This window comes from Panthera onca, chromosome B4 (assembly GCF_046562875.1).
Source record: "Panthera onca isolate mPanOnc1 chromosome B4, mPanOnc1 haplotype 2, whole genome shotgun sequence".
Lineage (NCBI taxonomy): Eukaryota > Metazoa > Chordata > Mammalia > Carnivora > Felidae > Panthera > Panthera onca.
This window is the reverse complement of record NC_138345.1, coordinates 35,857,553-35,880,902: the sequence shown is the minus strand read 5'-3', so window position 1 is coordinate 35,880,902 and position 23,350 is coordinate 35,857,553. Positions and strand designations below refer to the sequence as shown.

General features: G+C 45.8%; 1 protein-coding gene and 1 long non-coding RNA gene across 2 annotated transcripts in view; one reads left to right on the top strand and one right to left on the bottom strand.

Moving 5' to 3' along the window:
• The window catches only part of WNT5B (Wnt family member 5B), a 105,175-nt gene extending 94,877 nt beyond the window's left edge, over positions 1 to 10,298 (top strand). The window contains exons 4-5 of the mRNA XM_078450216.2: positions 3,694 to 3,986; positions 8,875 to 10,298. Of these exons, the coding sequence (XP_078306342.1) occupies positions 3,694 to 3,986; positions 8,875 to 9,333 (752 nt within the window). The 3' untranslated portion in view covers positions 9,334 to 10,298. The remainder of the gene's footprint in view (positions 1 to 3,693; positions 3,987 to 8,874) is intronic.
• Positions 10,299 to 15,412: 5,114 nt separating this feature from the next.
• LOC132694910 (uncharacterized) lies at positions 15,413 to 21,884 on the bottom strand. Its single transcript, XR_009617527.2, has 3 exons — positions 21,596 to 21,884; positions 21,394 to 21,477; positions 15,413 to 16,393 (listed from the first exon to the last, which is right to left on the bottom strand). It is a non-coding gene; the product is annotated as an uncharacterized LOC132694910 (long non-coding RNA).
• Between the last annotated feature and the right edge of the window lie 1,466 nt (positions 21,885 to 23,350).

The following is a 23,350-nucleotide window of genomic DNA, read 5'->3' as shown; positions in this document are numbered from 1 at the left end:
GACTTATACTACCCAGGAAGTTATCCTCCAGTCATCCCTTTGGGCCCAGGGTGGCTCCTAGTGAGTCTTCTGTCTGCTATCTTGTGTTACAACTTCCAAGAAAGTCCTGCCTTTTTTGAAGCTGCTGCAAGACTCCACCAGCAGAGGGCAGCAGAGTAGCTTGGAGGGAGCTACTGACACTGCCCCCAGCCTTGGTCAGGGGAACATGGGGGCACCTTCCTGGCAGTGGGTGTGGAGCAGAGACAGAGAGCATGGAACTGTCCTGCTGTCTCCTAGGGGATAGATGGCAGGTATCTCCAACAGTTCCATGGCTGCTGGTTTCTTAGACTTTTTACTTGAGATGGTTTGAGTTTCCACTCTGAGTTGTTCCACATATAGAGAAACTCCCCACCTTGCTCGTCCATTCTGAAGCCCTGCATCATGTCTTGTTTTCTGGGAATGGCACTATGGTCTGTACTAACCAGGCCTGTCGGAGGACCCAAATGCTCCCCCTGAATGCAGAGCCACCCACACTCAGTACCTAATGATGCCCCCAACCAAAAGAGGCAGAGTAATTGCAAGGACAGCTAATCCACCTGAGGACAGACTGGGATCTGAAACCATCAGGACAGACCAGGACCATCAGAGCACATAGTGGCTGCAGTATTATGCTCAGTTGCAGGTACGTTATTTTGAAAGGCAGTTCTGGGAGGAGTGATTTGGCTCTGAAAAGCATGTTTCCTAAAAAACCGAGGAAGAGATCAGACGTGTAGCCTGGAAAAGAGAAAACATAAAAGGCGTATCAGTTGTTTTCAAATGCTGAAAGGCTGTCAAATGGAAAGGGATTAGACAGTGTAGCTCCAGTGGGTGGAAGTTATAGGGAGGCATTTTTCAACTTACTGTAAGAAAGAATATTCTGGTGAGTAGAGTCATTAATAGATGATGGGATGGGATGGGTTGCCTTGAAAATCCAGCCTGCTTCCCTGAAAAATGCGTGAAAGGAAGACTCACGGTGGGTGGGTTGTCACTGGGCTGCAGATCAGAGGCTCCTTCCTGTCCCAGAAGGCCCAATCAGGGGCTTGAGGCTCCATTTTAGCAAGACTTCTTAGACATGGCTCCCTCAAAGAGGGGCCTAGGCCCTCCTCCCTAAAGGCCTTTTGGTCACCCTAGCATCCTGGTTGCTCATTCTCATAGTCTGACTACCCTAGATTAGATAAAGCTCCAGTGGTTTCAGCACTGACTACATGTCGAGCTTGATGGCTGAATCATGAGAGTGACTTCCTGCATCACCTGGGTTTTTCTTGCGTGGCTCCTAGTCCACATCTGACCAGAAGCTGACCCCTGGTTACTTGAGAAACACTGACTTGCCCAGTCTGGTCTGGTTGCAAGCTTCACCGTGTCCTGCCCAGACAATTGAGAAGTAGGGCAAAGTTGAGAGATCACTCTAGACCTATTGATGAATGCAGGCCACTTCCCTGTCCACCTGCCAAGACAGGATTATGGGATGTCTGCTTCTGACCACAAGACTCAAGAGAGGAGGAAATGGAGAACAGAAGATTCTGCCTAGTTTAATCCCTGAGATCAAGATTGGATCTCAGATTCCTGCTAAGAACCTAGCCCTTTTCTTCCATACCTGAGTTTTTATGAGTGGTATTTATTATGACAGCCTTACTGAAACAGAATTCGCATGCTGTATAATCACCATTTTAAAGAGTACATACAGGTTGGTGTATATTCAGAGGATTGTGCAACCATCGCCACTGTCCAATTCCAGAACATTTTTGTAACCCTATGAAAAAACCTGCATACCTGTTAGTAATCACTCTCCCTCCCTCCCCTTCTGCTGAAACCCTAGGCCATCACAAATCTTCTGTCTCTATGAATTTTCTTATTATGGACATTTCATATAAATGAGATCATACACTATGTGGTTTTTTTGTATCTGGTTCAGTACAGATGCCAAATGCTAGGGGCACCTGGCTGGCTCAGTTGGTGGAGCATGTGACTTTTGATCTTGGGGTTGTGGGTTCCAGCCCTATGTTGGGTGTAGAGATTACTGAAAAATAAAATCTTTTAAAAAATGTTAAGTGATTCACTCAGTATAATGATTCAAGGTTCATCCACATTGTAGCTTGTACCAGCACTCGATTACTTTGTATGGCTAAATAATAATTCCACCGCTTGGATAATGCCACCTTGAGTTTACCCATTCATCCACTGATGGACAATATGAGCTCTTTCCATTTTTTTGTCTATGATGAATAATGCTTCAGTGAACATGCAGGTATAAGTTTTTGTGTGAGTGTATTTTTATTTATCCTGGATATATCTTAAGAGTGGAATTGCTAGGTCATATGGTGATTCTGTGTTTAACCTTGTGAGGAGCTGCCAGACTGTTTTCCAAAGCTTAAGGTTCCCACTAGGACTACATGAGCATTCCAGCTTCCTCATATCCTCACCAACTTGTTACTAGTGCCTTTTTTTTTAAAGCTTTTATTTTTTTTTAAGTCATCTCTACACCCCCTGTGGGGCTTGAACTTACAGTCCCGAGATCAGGAGTCGCATGCTGTACTCACTGAGGCAGCCAGGCACCTTACTATTGCTTTTTTGACTATAGCCATCCTCGTGAGTGCACAGTGGTATCTCACTGTGATTTTGATTTGCATTTCCCTAGTGGCTGAATATTATTTTTTCATAACATTTTTTATTGAAGTGGAATATAACAGGAGTTTTTTGTGTTTTTGTTTTGTTTTGTTAATCTCAGTAAGATCTCTTTTTAAGTTTATTTATTTATTTATTTTGGGGGTGGGGAGTGTGCATGCAAGTGAGGGAGGAGCAGAGAGAGAATGAGAGAGGGAGAATCCCAAGCAGGCTCCATGCTCAGTGCACAGCCCATGCTGAGCCTGATGTGGGGCTCGGTCCCACAACCCTGGGATCATGACCTGAGCCGAAATCAAGTTGGACGCTCAACCGACTGAGCCACCCAGGCACTCCTACATCATATGAGTTTTTAAGTGGTTAGAGGAATACAGTTCAGATTTTCTACTGGGAGTGATTTGGATATTTGGAGAGACCATGCTGAGGGTCCTATAGATGTGGTTTCCCAGTGCTCATGAGTTGGGAGGCAGTGTGGACCCCATAGAAGACAGAGGGAAACAGCTTGGATGATCCTGGACATTGTAATTCGGGTTCACTTCTACTCCTGGTCTTTGCCACTATCTAGCTAGATAATGGCAGCAATAAAAAAGGCAGATGCATGGCCCATAGAGTGGTGAGAACTTGGCATCTGTGAGGGAGAGGTTTGTGCTAGGATACAGTCTTACTATTGGTCCCATGATTGCTACTCTGTCTCATCTTCCTCCCACAGGTTCTATAAACTCCTTAATGCCCACTGTCCCCTCCAGTTAGGTCTGCGTCCTAGGAATCTGCTGGCTATGTACCCTTCCCTGGAATGGATGTTAGTGCGGGCCAAGGCTGGAGGGGTTCATTCTACTGTGTGTGTTCACAGGGCAGAGGAGGCAAATTTATGCTCATTATCAGGAGAAGTTTCTGACCATTAGAGCCATGGAAAGTGAAAGGTGCTTCTCCTGACATCATTTCCCCTGGAGTATTAAGGCCCAGGCGATGGTTTTGGGTCCAGGAGAGACAGAAGGAAGGAAGGGGCCTCCCCAGAGAGCTGGCATCCTTCACCACCTCTCTTGCCTTCTCTTGCAGGGAGCCGGGAGACGGCCTTCACCTACGCAGTGAGCGCGGCAGGCGTGGTGAACGCCATCAGCCGAGCTTGCCGCGAGGGTGAGCTCTCCACGTGTGGCTGCAGCCGGACAGCGCGGCCCAAGGACCTTCCCCGGGACTGGCTGTGGGGCGGCTGCGGGGACAATGTGGAATATGGCTACCGCTTTGCTAAGGAGTTCGTGGATGCCCGCGAGCGGGAGAAGAACTTTGCCAAAGGGTCGGAGGAGCAGGGCCGAGTACTCATGAACCTGCAGAACAATGAGGCGGGTCGGAGGGTAAGCTGGAGCTCTCCCACCTCCACACATACCGTGGGGTCCCTGGCTCGTTCCTGGGCTGAGCCAGGAACAGTGGCTTGGCTGTGAAAAAGGGGGTAGGTCTGACCATGGTGATTCTTACCTACCGTGGCTGACCTGGATTCCTGCATTAATGCCCCATTCCATTTCACAAGGCTCTGTTTCCCAACGGGCACATGCAGGTGTAATTTTTATAAACCTCATTTATTTTTTCACAGGACATCTGTCCCTATGGGACTTAGGAGGCATCAGGATTCCAGGCATACAGAGTAGAGTTCTTGTCTGCCCTTCCTTTGTAACGTGAGCAGATAGGATGGTGGGAAGTTTAGGCCATTTGACCTAGCCAAGGGTTTATGATTTGTTGGAGGCTCAGGTAAAAGCAGAGCTGACTTTTAAGAGCTGCCACCATGCGTGTCCAGAAGCCCAATCCAAAAGCACATGCAAGTGCTAACATCAAACACAGTTCTGTGCATGAGTGGAAGCAGGATGGGTAACCACCTTCTCAAGGCTGTGTCACCAATGTGATGCGAGATGTGACTGTTGGGTGAGCCTCCGTTTCAGTGGAAACTATAATGTGGGGTTTGAGGTGAGCGTGGTTTATTGCACATGCAGAGCATACCTGGGCAATGGCTCTAGCTTTCCTTTGTGGTGTGCTGAGGAGCACGGGCCTTCTCTGCCTGCCCCTCGCTCATGAAGGCCTCACCGCTGAGCACATGCTCTGCCTCCCCTTCCCTTTGCTGCTCCCGACATGATCTGTCTCTGCTGCAGGAAACCAGAGGGCTCGCTGGGGCAGAAGCTCTCCTTCTGCTGGTTTGGTACATCCCATGTGCAGGGGAGTGTGGATGTGCGTCCAAGTCTCCTCCTAGAGAGGTCTGAGGTCTGAGCTCTGGGGAGTCCCTCCTGGCACAGGGCCAGGGGACTGCAGACCTCTTAGGAAACCACACAGACTTCTTTCTGGGAGTTCTGTCTGCACTCAGGTCTGCATCAAGCCAGTTTGCAAGGTACTGTAGGGACACCAGAGATGAACCCGTTAAACAGTGGGGCCAGCAGCTTCTTGAGAAGAAATACATTGAGAAATTTAGTGTTGGTTCATTGGTGATTCAGCAATAGGATATGGATGTATTTCTTAAAAAGTTTATTAACTTAAAAAAATCAACTCATGTTTCATAGGAACACATATTGAATAAATGGAACTGAAATGTCTTTTATAGGAACTGGGATCTGTGATGTTGGCTTGGTAGAACATGGTGCACTTGTGTAAACTTAGTATCATCAATAGTGTGATGTCAAGTTGAAATTAGAATTGGTTACTTAGCCAGTGTCTTTCTTACAAAGCCCATACCCGGAGGCTGAATCTGGGGTTGGGGGGGTGGTATTAATCTGTGGTGATGATAGGAATTCTGGGTGTTGCTCCAGTACAAACCAGAGCAGAGAGAGCAGCACTGTCTTAGATGACCTTCCATTCTCAGGGCATCTCCGGGGCCACTTCCTTCCGCCGTCCCCCAGGACTTTGTCTCTGTTTGGCAGTCTGCTTGCCAGTCTTTGGGTATCTACCATGAGACATTTGGCAAAAAAGGTTAGGATCTTCACTTTATCTCCTGAATGCCCAGATTCTATCCAGTTTTCAAGATCCCACTTCAAACAGCACCTACTCCTTAAAATCTTCCCCACCCCCCATAATTAGTAGTCTCTCTGCCTTTGAACCACAGTAGAGCAGTTGCTACGTTTCTTGAGGTATTCCTTACTCTACCTCATCCCACTGGCTGTGACTTCCTGAGGACAGGGATTCCATCTATAGCTCTTTGAAACAACGCTCACTGTGCTTTACATGAGTGGGCACATGCAAATGTGCAGAGCAAAGCCCCCGTATTGCTTCCTAGGAAGAGGTCAAATTCATGGAAGGCTGTTTCCCGTCTCTGCTCTGTGCTATCCTTGGGGCGTTGTGGCAGATGCCGAGGTGACTAGGCATTCATCCTAATCGGGACTCCATTTCAGTCACAGTCTTGACCCCACTTCTGCTGGCTCCTCATTTTATTGCCCTTAATTGTTTGTTTGTTTGTTCTGGCCCTTATCTTGGCAAACCTTCCTTCCATCTGCCTTGTTTCTCACTTACACACCTTTCCTGTCTTCCTCTGTCTGTCTCCCTGCCTTTGGGCCCCCTTCCTCCAGTCTCCACACCTCTTCCACAGCCTTTATCTCTCCCTTTGCTCCTGTCTGCTCCAGGTTGGGAATTCCTGTCCCTCTCTATTTTTTCTCCCCTCTCTGAGGAGCAGGCCTCTGCCATCAATCACCATCTGAGGCCAAAGGTATTCACCTCCCACCTCCTCACACCTACACAAACAGTTCCTTAGGAAAGACTAAAATGGCGGCAGGGATCGAAAATTCCCTGCACTCGTATTCTACAACCAATTAAAAATTTTATTTTTAAGTAATCTCTACACTTAACATGAGACTCAAACTCACAACAGCCCCAAGATCAAGAATTGCACACTCCACCGACTGAGCCAGCCAGGAGCCCCAAACCATTTTTTTAACAGACTATCTAGGATCTGACGTGTTGGCCACAGAATAAATCTTGGGCATACTTTGCAAGCAATTTCTCTTGGCCTTTGAGAGTCTCTAGTAACCCCATTCTAGACATCGATGGCAAGAGCAGTGGGTTGATACTGCCTTGTCACTCAAGGGCTTAAGCATTTTCCAGATAAAAGCTGCCTAATCCTTGTGACATTCCTATCAGTTACCAAGCTCAGTCACACCATTAGTGCAGAAGAGGGACTTAGGGCTTTGCCAAGGAGCAAGATGTAGAACCAAGAAAATATTTTAAAACTTTGTTGCTTTTTCAGTTAGCAGAAAAGGCCAAACATTGAGATTTCCCCCCCTTTTCCTGTAAGAGGAGCTTATATATATTATCAATAGTAAACTATTTGAATATACAAATATTACAGTGTCTCCATAGATGAAAGGTGGAATGAATGTCTGCATAGTGAAGATCCGTGACACTCTTCCTCTTGGATTTGTTTTACGAAAGCTCCGTTCTTACTCTGCAGAGTCGTCTCCGGCTCTCCTTCCCCAAATCTCCCTAAGTGTTTGCTTCCAGTAGAGATGCTTATCCTGTTCCCTTGGTCACTTAGTGGTGGGGTATACAGTTTTAGGCCCTTAATGTTTCCTCTTTCCAGCAGCACCAGATGCCTGACCTCCCTCTCCAAACCGAGGACCATTTCCAGAGGAATGTCAGGCCCCGGCTCAGACTGGGGGATTTGTGCCAGAAGGGGGTAATTGCAGACCCTGTCTTTGAAGTGCCTGTTGGAATGGGGTGTTGGTTCCTTTATGCCCTGGGCCTGGAGCTGCCAGTCAAGTGCTGGGCCTTTAACGCTAGGGAGGAGGCTCCTTCCTTCTCCACCCTAAGCTGTTTTTAAGCCCCAAGATTGGAGTGCAAAAGTGCTAGTCATCCTGACTCCCTTCTGGGTGGCCCTGGCCAGATTACTGAGCCTCTCTAGAGCTTCAGTTCCTCCACCACAAAATAGTGGGGATAATTCCACACCAGAAAAAAAATCAGGAAGAGTTTTGACAATAGTAAGATGAGCTGATGATGGTTAAGCTATTTCTTGCACCTGCAGTGGTCTCTGTGCAGTGCTGAATAAAGACACAATCTGGGGACTCTTGAAAAGAAATCCTAGAGAAACCCTTGAAAAAATGAGTCCCGACTCCGTCCATGACAATAGCTGTGGCATAAGAAAATGTTTTGCAGCGGGCTTGCATTTTTATCTTGCCATCTGTACACCCGGGCCTGCCTCCAGGGCTATTGGACACAATGCATCGGTATGCTTTCATTGAAAAGCACTTTGTAAGCAGCTTTTTGGTCTACGCCTGCTTTTAAAATTTTGATTTGGGATAACCCAAGTTCAAATCCACTCCACATTGTTGTGGTTCAGTGGCTTCAGGGATTTGTTTTCAAATACATCACCTCTGTTAGTGGGCCCACTGACCTACTCTTGCAGTGCACAGGGCCTTACCTCTCTGCCTCCACACTCAGCCCCTCCAGGGGGGACGGGGTCTGCGGGTGCTGTGGTGCAAGAAAACGGTCTTGTTCACAAACACCGTGTGGTGTGTGGCGAGGCCCCTCTGACTGTGGAGTTGAGGACCAAATGTTAACACAGAAAAAGGGACTGTTTAGTTCTTAGGGGATTTGGCAGAGTCAGAGACAGCTTTTTGCTAACCAGGGCCATGCCAGCAGTTTCTGTGACAGGCTAGCAGTACGACTGGATTTTTTTTTCCCCGATTGTATTCCATATGATGCAAAAGCTGGACACTGTTTGCTGGTTTGTGTTTGTTTGTCTGAGACTTTGGTCAATAGAAATATCCCTGTTTTCCTGATGGTAAAGATGACACATTGATCATAACAAGTTTCAAGCAATGGGAAAAAGGGAGCACCTGGGTGGCTCGGTTGGTTAAGCATCTGACTTTGGCTCAGGTCATGATCTCACGGTTTGTGAGCTCGAGCCCCACTTCTCTCTCCACCCCTCGCCTGCCCCTCACTCATTTATGCCCCCTTTCTCTCTCTCTCAAAAAAAAAAAGCACAAAAAAGAAATGGACAAAGTAGAAAGGGCAAGTGCACCAGATGCCATCCTTATAGCTGATCAGACACAGACACTGCCTCCCCTGTGTTTTTCTATGCGGTGCTCCCTTTATCCACTTTCGATTTGGGTGACTGAGGATCCTGGAAAGATCTTTCTATACTTTTGAAAAACTACTCCTCACCTCCCCAACCATTAGCCGTCTTCAGTATTTGGCCTGTGGCACCCCCAGCCACACTCTTGACATCTTCCAGCAGCATGCTCCCTCTCATTGCCTTCTTTCTCCTCCCCTCAGGCTGTGTATAAGATGGCAGACGTGGCCTGCAAATGCCACGGCGTCTCAGGGTCCTGCAGCCTCAAGACGTGCTGGCTGCAGCTGGCCGAGTTCCGCAAGGTGGGGGACCAGCTGAAGGAGAAGTACGACAGCGCGGCCGCCATGCGCATCACCCGCAAAGGCAAGCTGGAGCTGGTCAACAGCCGCTTCAACCAGCCCACCCCGGAGGACCTGGTCTACGTGGACCCCAGCCCTGACTATTGCCTGCGCAACGAGACCACAGGCTCCCTGGGCACTCAGGGCCGCCTCTGCAACAAGACCTCGGAGGGCATGGACGGCTGCGAGCTCATGTGCTGTGGCCGCGGCTACGACCAGTTCAAGAGTGTCCAGGTGGAGCGCTGTCACTGCAAGTTCCACTGGTGCTGCTTCGTCAAGTGCAGGAAATGCACTGAGGTCGTCGACCAGTACGTGTGCAAATAGCCAGCGAGGGCCCACTCCTCTGGCCTCGCCTCTGCTCTGCCTCACAAAGTTTATATTATAGAAATCTATATAAATCTATTTTATATTTGTATAAATAAATGGATGGATGATAAATAATTAAAAGAAGAAAATGGAAAGGAAAAGCTTATTTAAGAGACGCTGGAGACCTTTGAGGATTGAACTGTGCTGGTTCTCTACTCTGGGTGGGTGGTGAAAGGGGATTCTCCCCCTCCCTCTGGTGGGTCCTTGCAGTGGGTAGGGACTCGGGGATATTCACTGTCAGGCCACCACGGCCTCGAGGAGACTCATGGTGGTTAGATGGAGAAGATGCTTTTGTCTGAAGTCTGGAGTCTTTGCTGGGTGGACAGCCGCCCTGTGACCCCCGTCGTTAGCCAGGAGGCCCTGTGCAAGGTGGCAGAACTCAGCTCAAACCATTGCATCCTCAGGGTCTTGTCAGAAAACCGATCATTTCTGTAAGAGGCCCAGGGCTTGCTTACCCTTGGGTTTATGTGCACCCTTGCAGAATCCACAGTTACAGGAACGAGGACAGGTCCCATGTCATCTCTGACCGGTGGCCACAAAGTAGACCTGCATCTCCCCAGACTCCTGGGCCTGACTTTCCAGCGAGAATTATTCTCCCTCCACAGTTCACTAGCTCCTGCAACCCATTCCCTGTGCCGAGGGGAAAGCGAGTCCCTTGGCCTGACTTGTTAGGAGACATGTGAACGGAGTATTTGTGCCACAGCTGCAGAGAGCCAGGAGCATAACTGGACCAAGTGAACATTGATTGCACTGTGCTCCCGCAGGGAGGGGCAGCTGGGGTGTTGCTGTCACTTCCTCCATCACGGGGGCCCCACCAATGACAGGACACGTGGCCAAGTCAGGCTCCGCTGGCCCGGCACCGTCTTTTCATCTCTGCCCCAGATGTACAGTTTCTCTCTGATATTAAATACCCTTCACTGGAATTTCTCTCCCTTTCCTTTTTGGACACGCGATTATGTTTCATGAGTCTCCTTTTATGTTTGATCTGATCCTTAGAACCCTGCTCCACGGTGCACGTATGGGAGAAGGTAAGGGCATGGAAATGCTTTAGAACTCTAGCCTGGTGGTTGGAGACAGAATAGTATGAAAATTAAGTAAGTTTATGCATTTAAGCACTCTCCCCAAGGGTTAGCCCGAAGTTAAATACTCATAAATGATAGCTATTAGTATTACTATTATGAAAAAAATATCACAATTATAAGCAAAAGAATTCAGAGATTTCAGTTTAAACCTCATGTCTACCTTCCCTTCTTCCATTTTACAGCCCACCCAGTTATCCCTGGTTTGGTCACTGGGTCCTTGGTAAAGCACAGGTGATGGGGACACTCTCTGCAGCCTTCTCTATGTTGTGATCTCCTGTCTTGGACTCCAGGATGTGGAGACGGGAGAGAGAGGGAGACAGAGTTCAGGGGTGATCCACAAAGGGAGATGTTATATTGTAGAACAGGAGGAAGTAGTTATGGGGAGACACATTGATCCAGGTGCAACGGAGTGGCTAGCCTGCAGGTGACCCAGTAAGTAACCACATAAAAACACCAGTTTTATTCTAGAAAAGTTTACTTCTGGGGAAATAATGGAATTAAAGGAGTTAACTTGGGTTGTAATGAACAAATTATATTGCAAAACAATGTGAAAGAGGTTCTGTCTGAGGGTATTCATGGTCATGTATACTACTTGTATCTTCAGTGCCTAAAGAAGAACCTTCTGACTCGACATCAAAGAACACCAGACCTAGGGTTATTTCACTAGTAACTGCTCCTCACACTGTTACTCAGATGCCTTTGGTTGACATTTTCAAGATGAGTAGTCCATGAAAGAAAGGGATTGAACTCATCTGGCACACACAAGATCAACGCTGTGTCCTCATCTTCATTAGTTGGCATTTAGCCAAACTAACGTGGTCACACAGACCAGCCATGATAATAAGGGTTTTGAAACACTGGCTGGCATTATTTCCTACATCACTGTTGTAACTCCTGGAGAGTTACCTTATGTCAGGTGCTCAAAGTGTCTAAGAGCTGAAATCCAATTCATCTTTAGAAACTTCGGGAAATTAGATGACAGTGACTGGTCCACAAAAAGTGACTTTAACGTTCGTGAAAAGGAGATAGATCATCCCTGTTGTGTTGAGGTTTTCCTGCAGAGTCATGGCAAGGGGATTGAGTAAATATTAAATGTTTTCTTGAGAAAGCAAGTCACATGTTCCAATACCAATGTGACTGTTGCATCCGTTGACCACCAAGGTTAGGAAAGATTTAACCTTCAAAATAGATTGGGATGGAGTAATAGTTACATGCTTGTTAAATCCTGATGAATTGGCAGTTGTCTGTGTTGTGACCAGTAATGCTGTAGGAATGTGGCTGGAAAATACCAACCTAAGAAAATGAGATTCTGCTCAGAACCACACAGTGTTAGAGCAGGAACAGAAGGTGGCAGTCAGATCTCCTGCTCCTGGGTTTCCAGATAAGGGCCTCCAAATCTTGAGTAGGTCCCAAAGTCTAGTGTGTGTAAAAATGCAGAGGCCTGGGCCTCCAGCATCAGAGATTTTTATTCAGTTGGTCTGGAGTGGAGCCAGGACAACTGTCTGAACCTTTAACAAGACCCTGAGGGGATCCTCTGCTGATGGTCCAGGCACTACACTGGACCTATGGTCAGTAAAAGTGAGCCCAACATCCACAGGGAGACAGGCATCTGAGTCGTCTCAGCAACGCTGTGCAGGATTATTTCCTGGTACCTGAAATTTATTATGGTTAACCTAGAGTCTAACTGAAAGCGCACTGCATTGGATGTAATGCCTGGACCAAGCAGTCCTAACCATCTCAGGGATCCTTTTTATTGAGAGGGGAAAGAGCATTCTGGCATAGAGCAGAACTGATTTGCCCTGGGATGTTCTACCTCCCTCTTCTGCCTAGGACTGGTCGGGGGAAACCTACAGATCTATTCCAAATATAGTACGGTCATATTTGCTTAACTGTCTGCATGTATTCACCTTGTCTTCAAGATAAAATTCGGAGAAAGGTATGTCTGACTGCCTCCACTTAAAAGTAGATAAGCGGGGGGCGACGCCTGGGTGGCTCAGTCGGTTGAGTGTCCAACTTCAGCTCAGGTCATGATCTCGCAGTTCGTGAGTTTGAGCCCTGCATTGGGCTCTGTGCTGACAGCTCAGAGCCTGGAGTTTGCTTACGATTCTGTGTCTCCTTCTCTCTCTGCCCCTTCCCCACTCATACTCTGTCTCTCTCTGTCTCTCAAAAATGAATAAACATTAAAAAACATTTTTAAAAAAAGTAGATAAGAGGGTAGGACGGCAGTCACAACCAGGGTTAAGATGAGGGTGGGCCTACATTCATAAAAGCGTTCTGATGCAAGTCTCTCAAGAACTTGGATTCGAAACCCTAATTTGGAGAACTCAGTGGTCATCCGCTGCCTATCCTCTGAGGTCAGAGACAATACCTGCTATTTGTATTAAAACCCCAAATTAGTTATTGCTTCTGAAATTCTGCTCTGCTCACTGTCTTACTTAAGCTTTGTCATTCGCTGGAGTTCTAGGAGCTAGCAAGACATCTGTGGTTGAGATTGCTCCACGAGATACAGATCTCACAGCTGCAGTAGCTTATCAAAAAAGAAATCTATTTCTTGGGCAGAGAGCCGCACGATCCAGAGAAGGTGGAAGAAAATAGTCATTTCCATCTTAAAACAGGCTCTGACGCATAGCCAGACCCCACTGACACTGGTCACATGTATTTTGGGAGAACTTCAGTGTGTGTATGTGTGTCTGTGGGTGGGTGTGTGGGCATGTGCATGCATGCTCATGCACACCCATGCACACAGGAATGAATGTTTTTCATTAATTTGGGAGGAGAGATGGGGAGGCACTTGAGGCAAGGAAGCTGTAAAAAAAAAAAGTAAAAATAACCATCATTTTTTCTGGCTGAGATGTTGCAGGATGTGGATTGTCCATCTTTATTGGAAATCTTTGCGCCTTGGTTGGCTAGTGATGACAAACTTCCTATCTCTAGAAGGGATGTTGGGAAGCTGAGAAGGGCCACCAGAGACATGCTTGCTAAATATTTTCCTTACTCCTTTATAGCAAAGGAATCCCTGCGCTGTATTTATACCAAAACAATAAGTAAAGGCTGCTTTCATTCCTGGTTTTACATGAGAACTATGGGTAATTTGCCCATAAATAGGGAGATATGAGGGTCAGACAGGCAACAGGGAAGACTGAGCTCTCCCACGTTTAATTTTCTAGATTGTTTGAGAGTTTGGGCATTCACCCTGTAGATTATCCACATTCTTTGCTTTCTCCCTCCTGCTGCCTGCCTTTTGCTCTTCAATCTGTTCATTTGCAACTCTACCAGAGGCAGCAACAGAAGATAGAACCAAATCAGTTCATTTGGGCCTCCTAAGTAGTTTTGATAAATAACTGAGTGGGAAAAGGAGTGGCTAAAATTAGATTTTAAAATTATCTGTGAATTTAATGTGTCACTTATGTGTATTATCTGCTGCTCCCCATGATAACTGAAAATAGACTGAAGCTGTCCACAGCCAAAGCAGGTAGGAAATCATAGTATCTATTAAGAGAGTTTGTCTAGGTGTGGGGCCTATCAGCAAAGCATCAGAAAGGGCCTAAGATGTAAAAGAAAAGACACTATAGAAAGGGTGAAGCTTTTTTTTTTTTTTTTTACCATTTAATTTAATTTATTTCTTAAATTTACATCCAAGTTAGCATATAGTGCAACAATGATTTCCGGAGTAGATTCCTTAGTGCCCCTTACCCATTTAGCCCATCCCCCCTCCCACACCTCCTCCAGTAACCCTCTGTTTGTTCTCCATATTTAAGAGTGTCTTATGTTTTGTCCCCCTCCCTGTTGTTATATTATTTTTGCTTCCCTTCCCTTATGTTCATCTGTTTTGTATCTTAAAGTCCTCATATGAGTGAAGTCATATGATATTTGTCTTTCTCTAATTTCGCTTAGCATAATACCCTCCAGTTCCATCCACATAGTTGCAAATGGCAAGGGTGAACCTTTTTTAATCCAATCATATTGTAAAGCTAAAAGGAGTGAATATTGTTTTAAGTGTCCCTGGCCCTCCAGTACATTTTCTAAGATGCCCGGCGTGTGCCCTATCTGTTGGGTCAATCAGTCCTTTGGCTAGTACATGATTTGAAGTTTATATCTTCTCTCATATACTTATACCATTTCCAGAGACTGTTTAAGTGGAAGAGAAGTTTCATGAAGAAAGGATTTTGAAAAATCTCTCGTGCTTCCAGCTATGTCTCCCAGAACTTTAAAAAGTGCCTAGTGCAGAGGAATATTCAGTAAATATTTTCTGAATGAATGAATGAATGATGATTCTTACTGAACAGATGAGATTAACTGCCCAGGCCATTGTGTAGTTTGTGCTCTCACAGTTGTAAGCAGCAAAAATCAACTTGAATCAGCTTAAAGGGAGTCAGGTAGTATAAGAGTTAGGAGAGTCTCATTGACTCCAGGGTCTTTGCGGGGCTGAAGGCAGATAACTTGGCTCTCTCTCCCTCCTCCTCACTCTTCTCTGTGGTCTGCTCTCCTCTGTGCCTCTGCAGACCAGCTTCCTCTGCCCCTCATGGGGAAACATGGCAGCCAACAGAATCTGAGTTAACAAGCTCCAGCTCCAGCCATGGGAAGTGACTCTGAATCTCTCCTAAACCTTGTGCCAAATTCCTGGGCCAGGGCTCTCTCCACCATCCTGTGACCTTACAGTGGTTCAGGGTCAATGAAGTAGAGGAGTTTATGAATTCATCCAAGGGGCACCTGGGTGGCTCAGTCAGTTAAGCATCGGACTCTTGATTTCAGCTAGGGTCATGATCTCACAGTTCATGGGTTTGAGCCCCTGAATCAGGCTCTGTGCTGGCAGTGTGGAGCCTCCTTGGGATTCTCTCTCTCCTTCTCTCTGCACCTCCCCTGCTCTCTCTCTCTCTCACTCTCAAAATAAATATTTTTTAAAAGAAAAAAAAAAAAAAAAAAAAGGAATTCATCCAAGCAGGAGAAGCCACTCCTTTCTCCATCAATTTCCCTGATGACAGATCAGACAGCATGTATAATCTAGCTTGTTGTTGTGCATGGAAATACCTAGGTGTTTGTTTGTTTGTTTTTCTGACATAACCTAAGCAATTCGCCCTGGGAATGCTCATGAAGAGTCTTTTATCTGTGGAAATGCATAATTATGGGACAAGTCCTGAGACTCTTCTCAAAGAGGTAAAAACCTGAGCCCAACAGTGTGAAGAGGAAGGCTCCTGTTCCCTAAATCACTGCAGGGATGAGATGGATGCCCATTGATGTGTCTGACAGACACAGAGGAGATGAGGATGCTAAGAAGCAGATGACTAGATAAGATTCAGTGACAACACCTGGCTGACATTCCATCCCGCAGACGTAGCAATTTTTTTTACACTGAACTCTATTTGAAGAGTCAGCCATTCCTGTTAATGATTTAAAGATATCTTCCTTTTGGTGGTGTAACTACAATGTCAAATGCTTCCTTCATACTTTCCCTAGTTCTTCGAAGTCTAAGTACACGCCAAAAAGAACATGTAAGAGATAAAAACAAACAAAAAGAATACGTATGAGAGATAAGGATTACAAGATTTTTCTGTAAATCTTCCATACCTCCCAAGGAGTGACACAGCAAACATCTCAAACTTTACCCATACCCTGTGGCTAGCCTTCTTTTGTCCTTTTTGCTTTGAGAGCACAAGCCATCCAGCCTTCAAATCTTGAGCTGCGGACAGGGAAGACCCATTTGTAAGGTAGAAAGTAATTCCTCTCACACTTGCAAGGTGCTATGTTTCCTTCCTCATTTGACGTTCTGACTGACAGATCTAACGGCTCATCTGCCGGCGCCAAGACTGTGGGCTCATGAGGCTCCCTCTGGGCGCTGGGCTGTGCTTCTATCTGACCACACAGAGTCGCTGTTTTACCAGTTCTAGCCAGACGTTTGCGTGGCTCACACCTTGGTTCAACAGTTGGGCAGTGGGGTCCTGGTGAATTAATGGCAGAAACGAAATCTGAACATCAAACGAAATCTGACTTTTAGATTTTTATTTGTTTGTTTGTTTGAACCAATTTGGAAAGAGGTGTTATTCTACTTATTTTTAGAGATGAGTGTGGAAAGTAATAGAGTTAAGGAAACCATGAGATTAAAAAATCAAGCAACCGGGCTGCCTGGGTGGCTCAGTTGGTTGAATGTCCACCTCTTGGTTTTGGCTCAGGTCATGATCGCAGGCTTGTGGGATCAAGCCCCATGTTGGGCTCTGTGCTGAGCATGTAGCTGCTTGGGATTCTCTTTCTCTCTCTCCCTCTGCCTCTCTTCCCCACTGGTAAAAAAAAAATTGTTTAAATCAAGCAACCATTGGGGGAGGGAGAAGGAAACCATGAGGACAATGCCTAGTCCTGCTTGGCTGGGCCACTGAACTTGAGTGATGACAATGGAGTGTGGGTCAGGGAAGTGGCTGCATACTGGGCATGCCTTTGGTCAAAGTTTATTCCTTGCTCTTAAGTAGTTTCTATGCTGCGAAATACTTTGCGTGCTTTGCTTGAAGGTTATCATTATAGACGTGGGGAATAATTATAGCTACCAATTATCTAGTGCTTACTGTATACTGGCTGCTCTATATATATTACACATAATTCTCTCAGTACCTCTGTAAGCTAGGCATTATTATCCACATGTGACAGATGGCAAAACTAAGACTCAGAGAGGCTATGTAATATCATTTGACTCACACAGCTAATAATTGATGCTGACACCGGAGCTCTTTCTTGTTCCTTAGTGGATTTCTGGGTAATTATAGCATCTAGTCACCTGAAATAAGAGGTGCCTATTTCCTTTTAAGTCTCAAGGTGTGTACAGTAATCTTCCTCATCTAGCCAGCATGAATTTTGGATGAGAAGAGCGACTGAGGAAATTTCTTTTGATGGGGCACATGGTGGAAGGAACTTGGTGATCTCAAATCTAAAGTCAAAGGACAGGGGTGCCTGGCTGGCTCAGTTGGTAGAGCATGTGACTCTTGATCTCTTTTGATCTCAGGGTTGTGAGTTTGAGTCCCATGTCAGGTGCAGAGAGTATTGAAAAATAAAATCTTTTTAAAAAATTGAAAAGATAAAGTAAAAGGACAAAGCATACAGAGCCAATTACAGGAAATCAGGCACAAAATGACCAGAGTATATTTATGTACATGTTGAAGCAAAGAGAGAGCTGTGTATTGCTGAACTTGGGGAGTTACATGTCTAGGACCGTGCAACCAACTAGGCAACTCACAGTATGAATTACAGAGCTGCCTTTGTGGTGGGGTCATTGTACACAAGAGAAGTGGCTTTTTTTTTTTTTTTTTTTTAATAAGCTCCACGCCTGACATGGGGCTTCAACTCACAACCCTGAAATCAGGAGTCATGTGTTGTACCGACTGAGCCAGCCAGGCACCCCAGTTTTTTTTTTCTTTGCGAATCTTAATTTGTTCTGGCAATGTAAGTAACACAGCATTAGGACTTAAGCCCTCAGGCTAGGTGAGACATTGTGGCCCTTGGAGAAAGCACCAAGCTGGCAGGAGGCCGTGAGATGGAAAGGGGATGAGCCGTACAGATGAACAATGGGTAGGTTTCATGTGTCAAATCCCAAGTGCTAAGAGGGAGAGGAGGAACTGTCCCAGCCTTAATGTGGAGCTTTGAAAGAAAAAAATACCCTTCCTTTCAATTATTAAGGACAGGTCTGAGGGGGAAGGGGACAAGTCAAGTTGCTCATAGCTTGCCCTTCTATGGACCTACAGGGTCTATGAACAGAGGAAAGAATGGGGATTGGCTGGTGGGAGAGCAGGAGTGGGAAGGGGAGTCACACAGTTCCCTGGTTTATGAGTCAGTCCCTGTGCTGACCTTCATCCCCCAAAGCCAAAGCAGCATCTCTTCCTTCTGAGGAGATGGCCTGAGCTCTCAGGACTGGATGCGTCAGCTTTCTGGCCTTCCCCATGATCCTTGGTTACTGGGATTCCCTTGTATCTCAAAAGCCTTGGAACAGTAAAGTCTCTCTCCAGGAATTTCCTTTCCAGTCAAAAAGCAGCCAAGTCTCCTGGCAGAAATGTCCTTTCCCTACCAGCAGGGTGGAAATCTGGCCAGTCCTCAGGAAGGGGCCTCAGAGGCCATTCTCTTCTCTGCTGCTTCCCCTGTATTTACCCAAAGGAAAACTCTCTTTCCATTGCCTTTCCCAGGTATTAGGAGTCTGAGGTTTTGAATAATAGTGGTCTTTACAATTCACAAGGGCTCTAAAAATGTCTGATGGCAAACAGACAAAACCATGAGCTGAGCTTCTGAACTTCCGTTCCCCAAGTGCTCTTCCAGCTGTCCAGTCTCTATGCCAGGACTTAATTCTTCTTCACAAAGAAGTAATTTCTATCGCAAGGAAAGGAGACAATCTGAAATACTTTTGAATTACGTGACCCATTCAGCCATTTGAAAGGCCCCATCTCCAAACCCAGTATAGCCTTGGCCCTTGACTAAACCAGTCAAAGCGTGGAGGCTGTGTGCTCCGCAATGGGGTCAGAGGCACTGTGGGGACAGTGACACTGAGGGCAGGACACTGAGGGCAGGGCACAGAGGGTGTTTTGATGCCAAGTGAGAACGTGGAACTCTTCTCGTCACACTTGCCAGGTGTGCCCAAGGGAGTGTCTCACCCGGGCATCTGGGCTCAGAGCAAGAGTAGGGGAGTGCTGTGGAGTGAGCAGCTCTTGGGGTTCCCCATCCTCCAGCTGCTCGGGGAGAAAGGAGACCCAGTCAAAGCAAGATGGGGTTTAGTGTCACAGGAGAGGAAGCTTGAAACGGACATCAAGCAGAGCTTGGATTGCAGCTGGTTATTTTGAGTTCAGTCTGAAGCAATGCTCTCTCTATCTAGTGTGTGGAAACAGTGAAATAAGCAGTTATGTTCCCCTTTTGGTGGTGCTGGTAAGGAGGGAGTTCATTGCTTGCTAGGCACTGGTTCCTCATTGCTTGCCCTCGATCTGGCTGAATTGAAAACTTGGGACTCTCAGGATCTAGACCTAGAGATACTGCTGAGTGAATCTGGGGTGGGGCCTCGGAACCTGTGTTTTAAAAAGACCCCTTGGGTGATTGTGCTCAGCAGCAAGGTTTGTGAATTGCTGATAGGTTACCATGTCTGACTACACCCAAGTGTTCCATGCAGTAAGATTGGCTATTGGCAGGAACAGTTGGGCTTAGAAGTGTGACCCAAGTCCCAGGGTGTTAGAGGTCTGAGGATGGGAATTCAGAGTCAATCATCAATGTCTACACACTCAAGAGTCAACTGGGAGGAGTGCCTGAGTGGCTCAGTCAGTTAAGCATCGGACTCTTCATTTTGGCTCAGGTCATGATCTCGTGGTTCCTGAGTTCGAGTCCTGCATTGGGTTCCACGCTTTCAGTGCCACGTCTTCTTGGGATTCTCTGTCTCTCCCCCTCTCTCTCCATCCCTCCTGCACATATGTGCTCTCTCTCGCTCTCTCTCAAAAATAAATAAACTTAAAAAAAAAAAAGAATTCTCCCCTACATTTGACAAAGGCCTAAAAAGAGAAAGAAAAAGGGTGAACTGGGAGGGAGACTGGTAAACTGTCCCGGATTAGAATCTCCCAAGAGACTAAGAGCAGTACAGTCTGTCCCCAGATCCTCCTACATGAGAAGATGTGTAAATGTAACCTCCTAGACCCGTTTCTAATCTCTACTGTGGTCAGTTGACTCCCCTAGTTTTGGAGAGTTGCACCAGACACAGCACGCACAAGCAGCACTGCTCTCAGATTGTACAAGACTACACGCCTTGTGTGCAGATCTGGGCAGACCTGAGAGATAAGAGCTCAAGAGAAGCCTCTGAACGTTGTGGGTTCCCATGCCAGCCAGAGCAGGGCAAAGCTCTGCTGAACTGAACAGTTGCACACACTGGCTGGCTCTGCCCCAGGACTGACTGGCAGAAGCCAACTGGGGCTTTGTGTTCTCTAAGCAAAGTGCCCAGGGAGCATCTCTGTTTCTGTTTCAGCAGTCCTGAATTTGGGTTTGGCACCAAATTAAGAACTCACCCCGATGAAAATTTGGTTAACCTGTAGAGTCAATATGAACTTTTGATGGGCATGGAGACCCAGGGCCAGAGACCAGAATTCTCATCAGCTCTGTTGACAATTTGTGTAAGAACCTTAGACAAAAACATCAGGCTTCCAGGCGTTAGCTTGCTTATCAGCTCCTGGCCAGCTCTACCTACCACTCAGGGGTTGTGTAAGGCTTAGCTGCCACAGAAGATGAGGAAGTATGTTGAAAATGCACACGATCCATTCCGGTGTTAGTTATTTCAGTTATGCTGTGGAGTGTTGTGAACTGACCCAATCCCTGTTTCTAAGCCTTCTATTGCGTTTTCCCAAAAAACACTTATTCTGCCAAACAAACTTTTTTTTTTTTTTGGTAACAAAAAAACCCCAAGGTGGATATAGAATAGCCAGACAGAGGCTATTTGTCACCAGGACAGGTAACTGAGAATTATAGATCTCATTCCCTAAGAAAGTTAAGAAAATAAGATACATTTAGATGTTTGGGAGAATTTAGTACAATCTGGGGACAGGGAGAAAAACAGACACACTCAGGAGACTCAGCTCAGCTACTCAACTCTGTGAGTCCTGCCTCCCTTAGGGAATTAACCAACCTCTAAACAAACATTAGCAAGGGCACAGATCTGGTGCAGATACTTGGCTTCTCAAGCAACTAGCTAAGTGATCTCATGCAGTTTCCCTGGCAATAAAACAGAGATAATAATATCTTTACCTCAAATAAGATAATGGATGTGAAAACCTTTTGTGAAATATAATCCTTTGAGAGATTGAGATATTGGTATAGATACACTGAGACTGTATTGAGGCAAAAGCAAAGAAAGCATGATTTTTAAAAAGTACAGGATTATGACATGTAAGATCTTGGGAATCATCTCTTGATTGAAGCCAACTACATCTGTAAGGAATCTCACCTGGATTTCTTTAGTCTTTTGTATACCCGGAAATCCACCGTTCTTTCCTATGTCAACTTTGGTCTTTCCTGAGAGGGTCATTAACTGAAAAATAAGTGAATGTTTATAAATTAGAATTTCAAAAACGTGAAAATTCAAAATTAAGTAGAAAACCCGCTCTTCTTCAAAAGGGAGCCATTTTTTAAATCTCCAGTCTGCTTACCATTGTTTCTGGGGTACAAAGACCTTAGGAAACCTCAAAAGGACCAAGAAACCTGGACTAGAAGCAGAAGGAAAGTAGGGTTATCCTTGGGGCTCTCAGAAGATGTGGACGGGGAGCCAGATGCTCAGAGGAATTCTGGGATTTACTCTGCCTTCTTCAGGTTCTGGCCCCGCTGCTCATAGCTCTTTCTTTTCTGTGGCCTCCATCCCATGCTGTGGCAGTCACACAGAGGGCTGAGAATCGGGGAAGTGCCCCCGCCCTCCAGAAAAGTTCTCTGATGGGGGAAGAAGATTCTTAGGATCTCAGGTTGGACGTTGGAAGGCATTTTCTGAGGGATAACTCCCCCGGTGGGGTGGGGGGGGGGGGGTTTGTGTTACCCTTGTACAAATGATGATTTCAAGGACACAGGAAGTTCTCTTGGGCTGTTCTGAATAATTAAGATTACACATTCCCTTGTTTATCTAGGGGAAATGCCTCCCAATTCTAAACATTTGACTTACAAATTCCCTTTCCGAGAACAATGCCCATTCATGAGTTGGGGACATTCTGTACAAACAATGGCTGGTCAGCTGTCACAATTCTCAGGACAGGGAGGTTGTTAGCATGTCACCCCTACAGAGTGGGGTGTGTTTAGAAACTCAACTCTTAGGGGCACCTGGGTGGCTTAGTCGGTTAAGTGGCCAACTTCGACTCTGGTCATGATCTTGCGGTCCGTGAGTTCAAGCCCCGCATCGGGCTCTGTGCTGACAGCTCAGAGCCTGGAGCCTGTTTCAAATTCTGTGTCTCCCTCTCTCTCTGACCCTCCCCCGTTCATGCTGTCTCTCCCTGTCTCAAAAATAAATAAACGTTAAAAAAAATTGTTTTAAAAGAAACTCAACTCCTAGTGTTTGTTAGGGACGCATAAACATAAAAGACAGGTCCAGACCTGTCCAGAGGAACATGCCCTGTGCATGTGACAGTCACACGTCCTAACGTGTCACCTAACCTTTGCTCTGAGCTGAAGAATATTGGGTAACTGTGACCTCCACTGAGGTCATAGTAACACACCTTCAGATATTATCCAGGCTAACAATGTTTAGAAAAAATTAACTCCCAAGTAGCACACTTATCATTTTTCCTGCTTATCTTTTTTTTTTTTTAAGATTTTATTTTTAAGTAATCTCTACACCCAGCATGGGGCTCAAACTCACAACCCCAAGATTGAGAGTAGCATGTTCTACCGACTAAGCCAACCAGGCACCCCTCTCCTGTCTTTTGACAATACAGGAGTAGAGAAACTCTTTGGAAATCAAAACACTGAGGTTATCTTTTTTTTGCATTTCATGTAGAGAGTTTCTTTCTTTCTTTTTTGCATTTCTTTCTTTTTCTTTTCTTTCTTTATTTCTTTTTTGCATTTCATGTAGAGAGTTTTATTTATTTCTATTTCAGCTTTTTAAGAAAACATCATTGGCATAAGTACTGTACAAGTTTAAGGTATACAGCATAATGACCTGACTTACCTATGTTGTATAATAATTGCCACAGTAAGTTTAGTTAATGCCCATCATCTCAGATAGATACCAAAAAAAAAAAAAAAAAGAAAGAAAAAGGAAAGAAAAAGACAAAATGCTTTTTTTCCTCATAATGAGAACTTTTATGATCTACCCTCTTAGCAACTTTTAGATGAACCGCATAGAGCAGTGTTAACCACAGCCATCACGCTGTCATTACGTCCCCAGGACTCATTTATAGAACCTGGGCTTCTTCCAAATCCCA